Source organism: Calonectris borealis, chromosome 8 (assembly GCF_964195595.1).
Source record: "Calonectris borealis chromosome 8, bCalBor7.hap1.2, whole genome shotgun sequence".
NCBI classification, from domain to species: domain Eukaryota; kingdom Metazoa; phylum Chordata; class Aves; order Procellariiformes; family Procellariidae; genus Calonectris; species Calonectris borealis.
The window spans coordinates 28,406,402-28,424,540 of NC_134319.1; the positions used below are offsets into that span (position 1 = coordinate 28,406,402).

At 35.9% G+C, this 18,139-nt stretch overlaps 1 protein-coding gene across 1 annotated transcript in view; it reads right to left on the reverse strand.

Moving 5' to 3' along the window:
- CDC73 (cell division cycle 73) overlaps nucleotides 1–18,139 on the reverse strand; it is a 110,519-nt gene that overhangs the window by 83,368 nt on the left and 9,012 nt on the right. Inside the window, exons 6-9 of the mRNA XM_075156563.1 lie at nucleotides 16,604–16,692; nucleotides 14,140–14,356; nucleotides 6,155–6,253; nucleotides 4,847–4,925 (exon numbers count right to left, since the gene is read on the reverse strand). Of these exons, the coding sequence (XP_075012664.1) occupies nucleotides 4,847–4,925; nucleotides 6,155–6,253; nucleotides 14,140–14,356; nucleotides 16,604–16,692 (484 nt within the window). The remainder of the gene's footprint in view (nucleotides 1–4,846; nucleotides 4,926–6,154; nucleotides 6,254–14,139; nucleotides 14,357–16,603; nucleotides 16,693–18,139) is intronic.

An 18,139-nucleotide genomic window follows, 5' to 3' on the forward strand; every position in this document is an offset into this window, starting at 1 on the left:
AGCATGTGAAAAAGAGGATCTCAGGCAAAGCCACCCAAAAAAATGGGGAAAAAACAAGGTATGGCATCCAAAACAGTTTAGTACCTAGAATGTTCTATAGAACAATCACATCAACTCAAAGTTTTGGTATACCACTGGCTGAGCTGCAAACCATATACATCAATAAATATGTATGTAAATATCAAACATTGAGGCACACAGGAGAGGACACGAGATACCTTCCTAAGCCTCAAGTGACATTTGGGCACAAGATCTTTAAATCCTGGAAAGGATTTTAAAATTATGTTGCTCAAGAAGATACGACAGACTGTAGTTTGAACAAGATGGTCTGTGGCATGAACAAAATATCACTAGTAAAGATGCATATTAATAAATGACATAAATAAAGTCTAAAAAATAAGCTAAAGGGAGTAATATGAAGGAAAGGAGTAAAACTACAAAGGGAAAAGTAGAGAAAGTTTAGCACAGAATGGAGCTCTCTGTTGTTGAAGAGACCGTACCATCACTGACTGCCAGCATGAAAGAAACAAAACCAACAGGAAGGAAACAGCAGTCAAGGGAAGTAATTGCAGGGCATTCACCGCCTCACCTCAAAACCATTTGAACAGTTCAGCATGATGGGTGCACTGCCAAATAACATGTTCTTCACTGTGGAAATATCTACGAGTCCTATCCGCAAGAGACATTCTAATACATTTCCTACGGCATATATCACAGAACTTTAAGTTTAAGAATGTCAAAGGAAAGATTTCTTTCTCCTGCCTAACCAAAGCTGCAGTAACAAGAGACCCATTTGAGAGAAAGCTACCAACTACTGACTCAGGGCTGCATAAGCAGTTCCGTTGACTGCAGGTATAACTGATTATTTGCTCTTCAAGAACAGTACTTACAATTACCACCCCCCCTCACATTTACTCTTAAAGCAATCTAAACCATTCTAGCAGCAAAGCCTGTCCCATCTGGCACAAAGATTTTAAGTAAGCCAACCAGAGAGGCAACCTGATACACCGCATCAGAAATAATGATCCATCACAAGAAGCAGAGAAATTTGGCTGCAACTCAGCAGTTTACTTAATGCATCTCATGTTAAAATTCCTGAATTTACTATCTTAGCTCTACGAGCTTTGAATTGCTTATGCCAAAAACAAGACTGTTAATGGAAAAATTCTGTATTAAACCACACAGATATTCAAAGAAAAAACAGTTCACCTCTTTGCTGCCTAAACTTTAAATCTTCATGAATTCTGTAGTATTATATGAAATTGCAGATAGTCAATAAGCCACAATCGTGATGCAATTAGGAGAGGACTACTGTGAATCCTTCCTACAGCTTCAATACCTCTGAGGAGAGAGCAAACAGGTGAGACACAAAGGCAAAAGCTTAGAGACATTGCCTCTCTTGGCTTTGTTTCAATCTTTAGCCAAAATCACTACTACACACGTCGTTACACGATCATACAATCCTCCCTTCCACAATCTCTAGCCAACCACACGCACAGTCATATAGGGTAAGATGTAGAAACCCTTCAGTCATACAAATCTATAGGGTTCAACTTTATCTCAGGAGTTATCCATCATTACTAATAAACTTGGATACAATGGTATAAAGAGTGCAAGTTATTATACCTAGAACTTGAATAATCATCCCTCTTTTCCTTCAGACCTCTTGCCCAAAATCCTCAATACTGCAAGAGTTCCATAAACACATGTAATTCCAAGTTCTTACTACATTAACTGTAAAAAAAAAAAAGTCTTTAAAGAACAAAAAATGCCTTATCTTACTTTTATTGATGACTATTTCTGCTTGCAATCTCACTTCTACACTGAATATTTGGGGGCCACAACTTAATTTTGAAGGCAATTAAACTAAAAATCCTTTAAGGAATGAGTTCACTTGTGATACGGTTGCAAGGGATGTGTATAATTCAGTTTTAAGCTGAATTACCAGTGCTGAATGGCATAGGAAAACGTTAATGCCTAATTATGGCTTTTGAAAACTACCTGCACTGTGAGTTTCAGTTAGACTATAATTTTAAAGTTATAGTTTTATAATAGAATACCCCAGAAGTAAATAAGATCATCTGGTATTTTCTAAAGTTAATTTGGAGCTGAGGAAAATATCTTGAATATCTCTAGGTTCTCTGCTAAGAAATCCAGATGTTAATTACTAATTCTACATAACTTCCATAAATGCTGTATCAGTACCTTTCATAAGTCAATCTTGTATTTGAAATACATTCTTTCGAACACCTAATTTGTATTTCCAATGCTAGCCTACACTTGCCTACCGTGGTATTACACCAGTGCTATTCTTAAATTACGTATTTCTTTAAATACACCTAGGAAACTGAAATACAAAATTGACTCTGAATGTGACTAAACCATATTAAGAAACTGGAAAGTTAAGACACATAAACATGTCCTAGAAAGAAGCAGAGTGATAATGATAACTACCCAGGTAGAATATGACCATTTTAGGCATTTCATAACCATATTGTTATGACCATAATCATAAAAGAACCTTTCAACTGGAACAAGAGCTGCAGTCCAGTCCAGTCCATTTCAGCACTGACAGAAGACCACATTCTCAGAATCACATAACATACAAATGGATTTTTCAGCATTATTAATTATAGGCAGAAACATTTTATTTTCCCTGGCAATCATTTAATCTCTTCTTTGATTTCTGCTCAGAAATTTCTACATTAAACTTGCACTGGTGAGCTGCTTGACAAACTCTTCTGGGTTCTTTTATCCTGCCAGGCAAAACCTGTTATTTTCAGTTCCCTCTTGAAGCGCACACATGCAGTAAAAGTATAAAATACATTCACCTGTTCAGCACAGACGTTGTCTACATGGGTTGTTTACCAGAACTATGTAATTTGTCATCTAGAATGACACAGACCATTCCTTTACCTAAGTTTCTTGTTGTAAGAGTCCACAATGACTTATATGCACTGGTACATTTGAACTGTTACACTTGCCCATTAATTTCTTTCTCCACCTTTTATTTCATACTGTCCAGCATAGATATTTACTATTTTTAACTCTTAATAGGAAATGGTAATAAAAGGAAAACTACTTGGCAAATACGCAAGTCTTGAAGATTTAAAATATTATCAGAAGGAAAGTGAAGAAGTAAAAATATTCATGGAACAGTTGGTTTGGTTTTTTGGGGTTTGGTGGGGTTTTTTGTTGGGTGGGGTTTTTTTGTTTGTTTGTGTGTGGTTTTTTGTTTGTTTATTTGTTTGTTTTTTCCTTCCTTTCTTTCCCAAATTCCCTTGGCTCTTACAACAATGAATTCTTCATGGATGCTATTTGTAGATTATTTTTCAATGCTGAAAAAGCTACCAAATATCCCGATTCGGCTTTTTTCTTCTACCCCCCATGCAATTGTCAACGAGTAGTAGTAAATAAAAACCACTGCACTGAAATAAAAGTATATTGAGGCCAACAGGGAATAGACTTCAAGAGGATATAATAGAATATCTGACCAAATTTCCCATAGTAAGTTTCACACACACAAAAAACCCCATAAGCCTAAAGGATGTATTCACATGTAAGTGCATATTTACAAAACAACTTTTTTTTTAAACAGCTTCAGAGATGGCTACAGTCAGATTCTGAAATTCTTGTACATTATCCAGTATGAGGTGCATGGAAAACATAACCTTCACAAATTTCTTACGGCATGAAATTCTCCTTGGTGTTGTATTTTATGCTTTTATTTCTCCAGTTACGACCAAAACTGAATATCCAAGTAGTACTGTAATATACTCTTGCTTTTTATTTATTTATATAGCAGAAACGATCATGTCATTTCAATATAAAATTGAACACAATCAGCTACAGTACAGTACTTCCACAAAATCCGAGAATTCACATACATAGCATATGAATGTTATTCAGTTTCCCTGAACAAAAAATGGTACTAACTTGGATAAAGCCAAATACCCTAAAAGATGCAAGCTGAATTGCTCATCTACAGTTTAAAATGGCATTTAGCAGCATGTAAGTTATTGCAGCCAGAAAAGAAAGCCCTTAGAAGCATGCACAGGCAGTTTCATTAAAGTAGAGAATGATTTTGTTTGAGAACTAGAAGAGGCAACTCAGAAGCGTAACAAAATTTGCCTTGCCCTCTGCAAGAAACACAAAAACATCCAACCACAACAAACACAAGATTTGCAAAATAAAAACACAGCAAGACACTGAATATGAAACAACTAGAACTGATACTAAAAAAAAGCAAGGGGGACAGAAGAAAAATTTTGAGTTAGAAAGACAAATCATCACTCAAGTTCAGCCTTCCATCCCATTTTAAAATAAGTGAGAATTCTTAAATATTGTAGATTATTTCCATCTTCTCTCCAGAAGGGAGCTAATATTTTGCACTGCTGTTACCAGTTTGTTTTGTAATTTAAACAGACATAACAAGGTAATAATACTTACTTGTAATTACTGGAAGCAACTTGTAAAGTAATTGTGATTGTTTGAGGACAGACAATCTATTTCATTTTATGCACTTGACAGTCACATTGGCAGTTCTGCTTTTTTATTAATTGCATATGACCTTCCCTAAACAAATAATTAGGTTTTTTTCCCTAAGAAGTTCTGGTTTTAAGCTTTCAGTTTGCTTCCTAGGAGGTAGAAATAATTTCTAATATATAATATTTTTGGACTTTAGTACTTGGAAAAGCCATCTTTAGGCATAGTTACACCTTTTTTTTGGTCTTTTCTTAGGTTTGAAAAGTAATGGCACAGAAAATCTCCTAACCCGAACGTTATAATTTGTCGTTTCATTTCCCAATTTTTTTTTCTTTTAGAAGAAGCATTACAATCCACTTACCCTCTTTGCCTTTGAATCTTTCCTGATCGTATCTGTTGTAGGCAGCTGGAATAGGTTGCTTATTTCGTAAAGTGGGATCCTAAAACAGGTTAATTAAGATTTGTAAAACATACGAAAAGATATTTGATGGTTTTTGAACTTCATAAAGTATTACACGAAACTGCTCAAGAGTATAAAATTAGTTCACTTTTGTAGGAGTTTCAATGCATTTGAAAACTTCTGATGTTTCCCCTCAACATCCACTTACAATCTTACAGAAACGGAATTTAGAAGTACATATGGAAAACTAAAGTAGCAGTAACAAACGACACTAGCTAAAAATCTGTAAGTTTTATGAAATCACTGAGTTTTTGTAGTATCTCTAGAATTAGCAGGGTAAAAAAACGTGTCAACTGACAACGCATGATTAAGCCTTCACCACACACACACAGTGTTCCTTGCCAGCCTGATTAAGCTAAAATTCTCCTAAAACTAAAACAAATTTGGAGGAAAAAAGGCATTCTGGGGAAAAAGTTTTTAAAAAGCGTCAATCTAGAGGTATGCTAAATATCAATTCAATCTTTTTGGTTGGCGGTCTAGTTATGCATTCACAACTATTCTGAATGGGACATTTGAATAGTCCCATGCACAACTTATGAAATTCAACACAAAGCAAATATTTAAATGTTGGAATTCATCTTGCTATTTCAATTTAGTTCTTTGTTAAATGCAGAAGCAGCAGAACCAAATCCAAATATGATTAAATAGTTTTTATAGCAGACTGCCACTGAGTTCAAGAATGTATTAGGCTTAATAGAACTCAATAGTAAACACCGCAACACAAAACAAATCCTGTCTAATACCTAGATAGACTTAAACAGCAAAGCTCTAAGTCTATCCTCCTGATTTATTACAGGCAAAGGAAAGCTGGTTCAAGCTGTTCCCACTCATGAGTCATGTTCTAGATTCTTAAACATTTGCTACCCTAGCTGTCAGAAAAACAGCAAAACATTTTGTTTGAAATGGCAGTAGTCTCATCTAATACATTTTTTGCAAATAGATGCAGGATGTCGCTAGTGTTTGATAGATGCAGAAGCTGGCACTAGCAGTTTAAGTAACAAGAACATATTGAACAAATTAAACTAACATATTCAACTCTTTAAATACCAATAAATGTAATGTAAGTCAAAGAATATCTGTGAAGTTATGCTTGAAGTTGTGCATTCATTGGAACTAAACCAAAACAAATTTTCTATTTAATCATGACAAGACACTCTACTCTCACTTTTGGTATCACAGCCTTCATATTCATCTAAGTGCTCCTCTTACCGTTGGTGCTGTATTTGGTGCAGGTCTTTGCTCAGGTGCTCGGCCTTCTTCTCTGGCTTTTACTGATTGCAGAATTGCAAAAATATTTTTGGCAAAGTTCTGAAAAACACATCAGATACCCGTGAACCTTGCTGACTATCTGCGTTTCATGTAATAACAACACAGGCAGAAGACACCATTTGGTCAACTTGTGCTTCACAGAAAAACAAAACCAGTGCACCAATTTTTTAAATAGATATTTTCTGATTATTTTTCTGTGACAGGACCCAAACATAAACAGAGTTCTAAGGCATCATTGCTACCCCCTATTCTTTAAGGCCCAAACTAAATCTAACTGGCTTCATTATGCCACAAGGTAAACCAAACTCTTCACAAAGTGCTTGTAATATCCTTATCCCCTCTTGCCTACCATGCCCTTACAGTCCCTTTGGAACTCTTCCTGCTATAGCAAGAAGAAAAAATTTTTACTCAAGATTTCCAGGACAAGTCTCATCTCTGAGGCCCAGGTACGTATCCACTAACGACAGCCTGTCTGCCCGCTTTTGGCCTCCTGATGGGATGTCTCAGGCACAGTCCTTCTGTCTGCCTAGCCCTGCGCTACAAGAAGCTTTCCTCCACCCAAGCATGCTCAGCTACTCCTAGGGAAGAGTCCTTAGGAACGCTCGAGGGGCTCTCCCAGATCCTGCGTGGAGCAGCTGAGGCAAGGCAGACAGGCAGCCACCTCCTGCACTTTCCAGCTTTTTCTTGAGCTTCAACTGGTTGTTAACGGTTCACAGGCACAACCCTGTCACATTGTAGTGCAGTTCTTTTCATATTTATCTTGAATTACAACTTCACTCCATTTGGCACCAAGTAATTTAAGCAGAAGAGCCTTTCATTTTATATTAGAGGAAGCAAGTACACAAATCACATTCACAAATCCTTGATTCAAGAGTGATACAGGATAATTCTAATAACTTCATGCAGTGTATTGTCAGATAACCAAGTCGTTGAGGCACAACTGAAGAAGTTATACCGATCGAGGTTTTTAAAACACATTTCTCCTGGTAATATTAGTAGGACTGCTTTATTCTAAACAAAAATGTAAACGCTAATTAAACTTTTGAAAGGCATATGCTTATTACATTACCACTCAATAGGCATTTTAAGCTACAGAGATGTGTACACAATGCCTGTCATTACTGACAATTTTCAGTAATGGTTCATCAGTAAAAGAAACCTTTTATCAATTAAGGAAAATGGCTTTTTTACTGGTTCAGAATAGTATAAAGTATTCACAAAATGCTTAGATTCTTCCAGAGTATTGTATACTAACACTGAAATGGTGTTAATTAACACCACTGGCATTACAAAACAAATGCATGAATTACAGAACAAAGACTTCTGGGGTGAATTTTGTAGAAATCATTTAGAAAGAGCTGTAATGCAAAGCTTCTCTAAGCTTGTTCACTTGACCTCAGTCAGCATGTTGTCAATCTGCTCCAAGTCAGAGGGGCAGGAACTGGAAGACCACCAGAATCCACTTATAAAGGCAAAGCCATTCCTTGAACAAACCCAGTTCTTTTCACGAAGACTGAAAGAACTCACACAAAACTGTATCTGAAGTTCTCTTCAGTCAGAAAAATACTGGGGAAAAAGCCTTTAAAGAGCTGTGAGCCATGCACATATCAATTATACAAGGATACTCAAAATCAGCTCTGTTCGTGAGAAAGTAAGTCTAAACTACACGCTTTTACTGGAAATTCAGAGATTTCTCCCAAACTGTGGACTGGGCAGCATATCAATCACAATTCTTGACACTGCTGTACTTGATCACATACTGTCTCTTGGAAATGACAAGCTACTCAGTCTTCTGAAATTCAGGAGGAGGAACTAATTAAATAACGCTTGTTCCATTTGAAAGCACTAATGAGGATACTAGTTGCTATTAACCTGGCACACCTTCGCCTTTTCAATTTTGCCATTAAATTCACCACTATTGTGAATTTCAGGAACGTAGAACAATTCTGCCACCTAGAGGCTATACATAAAGTTGCTTTTATAACCAAATAATTTCTTTTAAAATATCTAAAATTTTACTCTCAGACCTTTCAGGTGTCAAAAGTGATTAAAATACTATATTAGTCTTGCTATAAAATTATTTTAATTTTAATATTTTCCAGTTACAAGATCATATAAAAGAATTTACTGAATTTCCTTATAGCTGAGTATTAATCCCCTCACAGGTGACTTCCCTAGTAAGAATGCTCAAAAGATATCAGAACAAAAATATGAGAACTGAAAGTAACGGCAAAAGCAGTTTCTCACAGCATTTACTTTAAATATGTTAGTTACTGTTAAAAGGATCAACCCTATGAATAAAAGACATGAATTTTAAAAATAAAGTATGCAAATACTAACTGCAGTGGTAATATTTTCCAGGTGATAACACAAAACTAAAAATATTGGCCACCATAAAGATGAGATTCATTTGGGGAAAATGAGAAGTCCTGCCATTTAATACCTAGGTACAGGAATACAGAAAACCACAAAGGAGTAGCATTCTGAAATAATTCAGAGCAAGACACTGTATTAGATAAATTTGCAATTGTGGGTTACATCCAAGGTAAATGCCACATACCAGGAAAATGCTAAATCCCTCTAGCTAGGTCAGCTATAAACTCCAATCATCTTACTCAGTTCGGGACTTATCACATGCACACAAACATATACAGAAGCTGGGGGTGGGGTGGTGGGGAAATAAAATCAAGATTATGGAACAGAATACATACAACTCACAGTCATGCTCTATAAAATGAAGTTAGATCTGAGTCCATTCCCTTCTGTATTAATGTCCTTTTTTATGGATACACCATACACTGGGCATCATCAACCTTTTTTCCAAAGAAAAGTACAGATAACTAGTACATTACAACAGGACTGCAATAACTAAAGATATCAAATCTGAAAAACGATGAAGGTTTTTAAAAAAAAAAAAACACAAAACAAAAAAAGTTGTTATATAAACAAATTGCTTGTTAAACAAAACAAGATTCCTGTGCATTCAGAACAAAGCTTATGAAAAATACGAGCTGGATAGCCTAGTCTAAGTCTTTCAGAGAATATAAAAATATCAGGACTAAGGCAGAAAAACATTTTATTTGATTCAGGCATACTTCCTACTTTATTAGGAAATAAAGAGGACAATTTTTTGTATATAAAAAAGCCACAATTCAGAATATTCTCTTAATTTTTTGGTAAATATTAAGCAGGGAAAAGATTAACTACCCAGATTGTGAGAGAATCAAATTGGTCAGTCTGCAGAAGTGAAGCAACAGCAAGTAATAAATGAGACCTTTGCTTTAACATTTCAACCTAGACCTAGCAAGTAATATGCACGTAAAGAAACAATCTTATATGGACAAAAAGATACAATTTCATGATTCAAATAATCAAATACATCAGAAGTCACCAACAAAAATACACCCTCCAAATACACCTGTGAAAGCTGAAACTCCTGCTTAGGCTACTTTAATTTGTTCCTACAGGAAGAATTCAAGAGCCACGAACACATTTACAGTAGAGATGGAATGAGGAAGTTTTTCCTTCAGAAAAGATTGCTGAAGCCTGCTACAGGAAATTATAAAAATCAAAGGATTATTCAGGAAGGATGTGAAAGGAAGGAATCAGTTGAAGTTTAAACAGTTTCTTCTAGGTGTTCAATGGTTTGTTTTGCAAAACAGCCAGACATTAAAACACATACACAACAGAACTGAAACCTCTGCAAAGCAGTAATTCAAAACTTAACACTCCAAACATTTATGAAGGTAAATATTCTATACATGGGTTTAGCTATATTCTATACATACTTTAGCTACCGGAGAAGATATCCCATTCTATATACAAAGGTTCTCTCAATAAAGAAGTTACAAAGTAGTATTTTGCTAGTATTTTCCTCTAAGATTTGTAGTTTCAGAAGTGTCAATATTCATTCTGACATATCTTCACCAGACAGTATTTCAGCTCAAACTGATTTAACATATATAAAAATCTGACAAACTTAACCTGCTCTCCAGAAAGAGGTTCCATAGTCAATGGCATGCCATTATGAAGAACTCGTTCATACCCTTCTAACATGATGTAAGTAAGCATCCAGAATTATTATGCCTGCTTTATACAAAAAAGACGACCAGAAAAAAAAAAGTGAGACACAGAAGCAAGACACCTTGTCCAAATATCGATCTACAGATCAAATAATTTCCACTTTTTCTTCTTTAAACTTCTCTCCCTACGTCTGTACTGCTTCTCTCCCCCAGCATATCAAGCTGTACCAGGTACGAAGATAGCAATTCCCTGATTTTTGTGTGTGTTTGTGAAGATTAAGAATGACAATTGGACTGCATGAAGACTCAGGACAAACAGAAGAGATTAATTTCTTAAAGCTCCCAACAATTGTGGCTGTTAAAAGAATGGTAAACAAATTCAGAAGTAGCTCTAGCATCAAGCACTTTTATTGCTTTTGAAATCTGACTAAATTTTCAGTTGGTTAGACTGTCAGTTGAGTCACCAAAACAGCAATGTTATGTTGCATGCCTTTAGTCAAACCTGAAATTAAATTGCTTTAAACAATATATCCTCTCAAACAGTTCTAAAATTAAGCTACTATGAGAGGAAAAAAAAACCTTTAGATTAAACAGATGCAATTTGGCTCTGAAAAGTGATTACATAAAAATGTCACATTATTCATAAAATCTAGAAGACTACACTACAGACTTGGGGAAGGCCAACAGATGTTTAAAACAGACAGTGCAGGATGACTCATCTACTAGCAATCAAATCAAACGCACTATTTCCAAAAGAAGGTAGAACTGCATAATAATCAGGCAGAAAACTACAGAAAAGTACCTCAATAAAAAGTTCTAAGCAAAACAAAAATAAGCAAGCAGACAAATGCAAATTCTAGAAATCTTAAAAACAAAAGAGGACAGGTGAACTGAAATGCCTGATTTTACAAACAATAGCAACCTCACAAAATCAGTAAAAAAATCAGCCAGGGATCAATGCATTATCTGTATAAAAGAGGGTAACAGAGGGGGTCGTACAGGTAAGGACCTGTGTGATGCATTATAGAAAGCATAGTGTCAAATAAACTATGAACAACAACCAACAAATGATAGTAAATGAATGATAACCTGTCCCAAATCATTAGAGCATTAAGGCTATATTGCCAATATGAAAGGGACAGTCCAGATACTTCCAAAGAAGAAAACAGTAATTATGAGAGATTGCAGTTACTTTCTAGGTTGGATAAGTGTCAGGAAGGGAAGTGACGCAGCAATTAATTCTTTAGCTATCATAAGCAATTGCTTCTTGGAGCAACTGGCCAAAGTAGTCACAAAAAGAAAAGCATCTCTTGATTTAGTCCATAGTACCTACTTTAGAGAGGTAGCTGCTGAAGAATATTCTATAACAGAAGCATCAATGCACTCAAATTCAATATTCCTGTAAACCGGGGGAAAAAAAAAAAAAAAACAAAACCCTGCAGCCAGGAAAAAATACACCACTATTTAATTTCAGCAAAGGGAGCTATGTAATAATGAAGATGCTATCAAAGGATAATTAAAAGCAGCATCTAAAAGGGCAGAATGCAAGTATCATGAAAACTTTTAAAGATGTTAAAGAACACTACATCAGTGGAGACTTTAAAAAAATCCTGGAACAGTTCTATAAAGCAAAAAAGGCTATTGAAGTAAAAAGCAATCTTCAGAATGAGAAAATGTGTCCAAAGGGAGAAACAGTAAATACTCCATAAATATAGTTAAGATTATTGCCATCTACATAGAACTTTGAGGAGCATCTTGCTGAAGGAATCAGTACTTTTTTCAAACACATCAAAAACAGAGGAAACCTGCCAGAAAGCTGATAAGGACGATAGAATCTTTTTGCTGTGGCCTGATCTTCCTAGCGTTTTCCTTTTGCATCTTAAGCTATCTCTGCATCTTTGTTTACTACAGAGAACACTGGGAAAGTTCACACACAGCAGTTTTTCCTCTGTGGAGAAGAGAGCTTGAGGAGCTGCCTCAGACTGATGCCATTTTTGGAAAGAAACAGTAAAACTGACATATTGGGGTGCTCACCCTTTTGTTACCATTCACTCAGAAGTTCTAAAGGAATTCAGGTATTAAAAAGTCAGACACTATATGGTATGTAAGCTACTGTTGAAGTCAATTTTGTTTTTAAACATTCTAGCAGAATCCACGAGACTGCAGATAATTCTCTTTATTGTAAATTTTCACTGTCTGCTTGGTATAGATTTATCAGGCACATTTGCAATTCAAGTATCATGCAGAAAAGTCAAAACAGCATTTGCAGAGGGGTATCATGCTTCCCTGATCAAAATTCTTTAAATGAACAAGCAAGTAGATAAGGAATGATCTGCCTAAGAGAACATATCTGAGTTTCCTAACAACTTTTGAGAAGGTATTCACAAAGGTTCTTAAAAAAAAAAACAAACAAAAAAAACCACCACCACACCAAAAAACCCTCCCAACCAACCTACAAACAAACAAAAAAACCTGAGCTGTTCTGCGATAAATCACAGCCCTGGGTAACAAGCGATGTTTCCCCATCTACTTACTCTGTTACTTGTACAAAAATATAAACAATAATATTCGATGACTTCCATCCATGCTATTAAGAATGCTCCTGCAATCCTGCGCGAACTGAAATAAAGACTTGCTATTGTGCCTGTTATATTCATCAGGCTAGTCAAAGTAACTGCATGCTGGAGTCCAAGACCAAACTTGATCTCTTATTTGTCTTTCTCCCCATGTTAGGTTTTGCTCATCTCACTATTATAACAAGGATACTACAATAAAACATTCAACACTTTCCCCAGTATCTTTGCAAGTTTCCTCTTGGAAGACATGTAAAGACATGAATACCACGAATGATTCGCTAAAGGAGGAAAAGCTACCCGCTACCCAGATTCCTTCAGTACAAACATTTCCAATGACTAAAATGTTAAAGGCTTTTACCAATTTATCAACTGTTCAGCAGTGAGATTGCTACAAATCTCACTGATTTAAAGAAGCAACACTCTGCATGTAGCATGCAGGTACATGCCACATACCTAGCAATTACCCCTTAATTCATGAATGAAATTATTCTACCACTAATGCCATGAGACCAGGTTGTGAAAATGAGCACTATGTAAAATACTGTTAAAAATACGACAAATGAAAACTGGGACCTCGTTTACTTCTAAACATTATTTTCCTGTGACCATACTTAAAGAAGTGAAGGCAAAGGATGCAATTTGACAATAACCTCAGAAAAACAGACATTTGCAATCTTTTAGAAATTGACTTACTGCTTCCTTGAGAAATTTAGTGCCAAGTATCGCTGCAATAAAAAAGCCTAACTGTCCAAAGAGGCCAAGCTGTCAGCTGAGCTTTGCAACCATGTTCTGGAAGGCACATAACCAAGTGCAGCTAAAGACATGGATTAAAGGAGCATGAAGGGACAAAAATATACAGAAAAGCCTCCTCATGGTAACACTTTCTGGTTTTGTTAATTTTAGCATTTTTTCTCCTTACTTTGGTGTTTTCCACAGCTTAGTAGCCTTTGGACTTCCAATGTACACGTGTTGCTACTTCTGTCAGTTACTCCCCGCTTTTGTCTGTTTCCAACCCACAGGCACTTCCATGCAGCCCTCCCAACTGTAGGGCTCAAGCCAGCTTTGTTTAAGAGGAATTAAACGATTACTTGGTATCTTTTAAATGGCTGAAGCAAGTATTTTGAGATACGTTTTAGACTTACTGTAACAACGTAAGAATGAACTCTTCTGTCACTGTGCCAACGGCCCTCCAAAGCCTACCGTTAACTAAAGCACTAAGCATAATCCCCCCCCCCGTCATCTATAGTTAACAAGCTAGAGATACAGAAAAGAGAAAATGTAGTTTGTCATTTGGATCATAAAAATAGCTTGGTATCTAGAGCATTACCTTGCCTGTGCTTTGTAAGATTGTAGTTCTTGTTCTCCATACTCTCTCCCTGCTGACAATATCTCTGGTTACATCCACTTCAGCATCAACAAAACTTCTCTGTTTAAGAGCAGTTATGTCATCATCCAGATCAGTTTTGATAGTGGATCTTTTCTTTGCCATGATTTTTGCTTTGATAGCAGCAATTTTTTCCACTGACATGGCTTCAGACAAGGACCTAAATGAGCAAAAATAACACAGAGACTGAATAATTGCACACACAATTCTTCTGGAAGAATTTGTGAATGAGTAACTTCATCCTGCTTAAAGTTGATGGCTATGCTATAAATCATAAAATATATATATAATCTTACATATACTTGAAGATTACATGAGCTTGGCATTCTTGTTTTGGGCATGAGAATCAAACTTCTGACAAAAGACTCCATCCCGGTATTAGCACAAAAACCATCAAAAAATCCCAACTATAACAAGCAGAAGTAAAGATTGCAAATGTAAAGCATCAGGACCAACACTTCCATTTACAATGTCATCTGAATTTCAGCTCCACGTTATTTTAGTGGATTACAATTCTGTGTCCAGTCAATCAATCCCTAGCTGCTCTGAGGCTTTCAAAGCATTAATCTAAATTTCGGCTGAAGTGCTGTTACCTGGACTTGGCCATGTGGAAGAGGTGTTACCTTTTCAGAGCATGTAGGCTAAACAAACAACAGATGGTAGTAACTTTGTCCACATTAAGCTGCGTTAGCTCAGTTCAGTCCAAGAGCACAACATCTTTATCTGTTTGTTTTTAATTGTAAACACAGAATTTAGTTGCCAAACAGTAAGCCCTATTGTTTTGCAGGTGAGCTGAAGCAAAAACAAAGGCCTGAATTGCACAGTTCTAACTGCACATATCCAATTCAATTTTACGTGATTTTTTTTTTTGAGATTACATTCAAAAATTAATACAAGTCCTGGTTGTGAAGTGTTCTTCTTTTACAACTAAGCTATTGGAAAGGGAACTTTTTTGTGTTGCTGTTAAACAAAGTAACAAGCGACAAGCACAGTGTTCAAACTCACTGCCTGTAAATGTTATTTGTACTTTTAAAAGGACAGTCTTTTACATTCAGCATTAAAAATCAGTAAATACAGAATACAAAGTAATTATTAATAAATTCAGTAATCCTCACTGCAGCATTGTCTCATAACTCCAAAACAAAAGTTGTGATACGCTCAAGCTAGTATCCAAATTATTAGTTTATACAAAACAATGTGCGTACTTTGATTTTTTGATCCTTAGACTTTCTAATTTTAAGTCAGGTATGACAATCAGATTTTTTTTTTCCCTATAGTGTCCTTTTAAATACACCTATTGAGAGAGAGAGGAAGAAGATATTCAAAAGATGTATTATTCACGTGGTTAGGTGTAATTATGGATTCTATAAATGCCTCACTTGGCTATATTAATTGTTGCAAGCTAACTGATAAATTTAATCCCAGTAAAGGGCAGACAAGCGTTCACAGTATTGTTTATGCTCAAGAAATAAATTTCTCAAGAATGCAGTTGTTCTAGCAAATGAAACTACTTATTTGCAAAATCCAGTGCAGACAAAGTACATTAATTCACACTCATACACTTTAACTGTAGGAAGCATAACTCCCACTTCACATTATAAAATCTGACACACTAAAGAAATTAAGCAGCTACCTTTATTTTAGGACTTCTGAACCCAGGTATTTGAAAATTAACTACTCGAGTCTGGTATCCTACTAAGCCCAAGATCTTAGCATCAACAAGGTCTTGCAATAGTTTCATTTTTGCCTGGCTTTGGGAAGATACGATGTAAGACTCAAAACCAGGTGTCATTCTCTATAAAATTCTGGATGAATGCAACGGAAAAGGAAAGATGATGGGCAAGTTTTTAAGCACTTGGAATACTGATGACGACTTATGGCAATGACAGTGCATTATCCTCTGGCAATCTACTGCCTCTTCAGAGGCAAGAAGCTCACCTCTGCAGGGAGTCAAACAGAGGTTGTGTTACCCTTTGATCTGTTCTCACAATGTTTTTCTCCTTTTGCATGCAAGACATTCCTCAATACAGGATATTTCTCTCTGAAATTCAGAGAGATAATTAGCTTCCCCTTGCAGTTCTGCTCATTGTATTTGACTGCTTAGATAACCACCAGAGCAGAAGAAAGCAGAAATGGCAGACTTGGCAAGAGGAAGAAACAACTGTCTGCTCACTTCTCAAGACAAACCAAATCTCATGCCATGACATCTGAACTTCCACTCAAGAACAGGAGTCTGACCAGGCATGAAGTTCTGCCTCCTCAAGCATTACTGATGATAGTACCTAAGGGAGGGAGACTTGCACTGAGAGCTGTTGGACAGAAATAAAACTGGGTGTCTTGAATAGCACAAGAATTGTTATCAGTCCTTTAATTAAGTATTATCCATATGAAAAAGAAGTATTCCTACCTGATCTGCTCTGTTTGCACGATACCTTCTTTATGTCCTTCCAACCGAGCTGCCAACCGCTCCTTGTCAAGGCGCACACACTCTTCATCCTAGCAGTAACAGTAGTGTTTAATTGTAATGTTTAATTTTTTGTGCATTTTCTTTAATAAATGCAACTAGAATTAAAGCTACTCAGAATTTTTTTTTTTACATTTGCAAGGACAATCTTTATTTCCAAGTATTTTTGAACTGTGCATTAGTGTTAACTGTACAGCTATTGGAAATTTCCTCTCAAGAACCACAATGTATGATTAGAATAATGAAAAGGAAACTACCATTCCCCTTGTAAAGAGCCTTGCTCAGGCAACAATTCAGAACAACAGAAAAAAATCAGTCAGAGAACTTAAAGCTGGCAAGTAATGCACACGTTTAGGTAGAACAATACATATACACACCTACATATTTAAGGTAAATTCATCGGACACTCAAATTTGCCCAGATATTTAATCAGCAACATTTTTAAAGAACTGCTCAGAACTGTTAAATCTTGATGCAGAACTTTTATAAATGGCATTCCCAGTAAATGTAAAAACAAGTCAGGAGTAAGGAAGCCTCTAGTTACTCAAGCCAGGTTTGAGACAGACGTGTAATTTGAGAAAGCAGTAGAGAGATGTAATGTTATGCCATCTTTTCAGCTTCTTAATGCTGGTACCACTTGTGTTCAATCTGTCTTATTTCCCCACAAAACTTAAATCAGCATCAAGCCTGTCCTATTGCTAAAAGGCTGTTTGGAAAGGCTGAAGCACAGCAAAAAGTCATGCCCATGTATCAGTACAGACATGGAATCTCTACACCGAGACAACAACTGAATAACTTAAAACAGACTTTACAGACTCTGAGCTGCCACAGCAGCAACAAAACAAACAAACAGAAGATGGCCATAAGCTCATTCGGCTCATATGCAGAATTCTTGATTCTCCAAACTATGATGGTGAAGATCTATAGTTTCAAAACATACTGGCATCACAACCACATAGGGTAATGTAGAACAAAAATCTATAGATCTCCAATAGGTCATCTCAGCGCAATCATATGCTCATGTGCCATTAAGAATGCATAAAGTTCTTATGATTCTTATGCAGTTATAGCTAAGCACAAACAATGTTCAAATCCAACTCTGAAATAAGGGAATTTATGTATTTTGGTAACTCTTCTTCTTAGAAGAAATCTAAAGCTTCAGTACTCTGAAAATACATACAGCCAGATTTATAACTCACAGAGGAGACAACTGGATGAACATAGGTTTTTTTTAAAAAAAAAAAAAAAAAGAAAAACAGTCGGTTTTTAAAACCAGGCAGAGTTAAGTAATACAATGTGTGTAAGAATTAGACGCATTGCTTCTATTCAAGAGGTACTTGTGAAAACACACTGTTAAATTAATTACCTAAGACACCGCTTCAGAAAATAGTAATCACAAGGACAGTTTCATATACTGCTATAAAGAGACTAAAATAGCAGGTAAAACAAATAAGTATCCATTCATAAAGTTAAGACTGG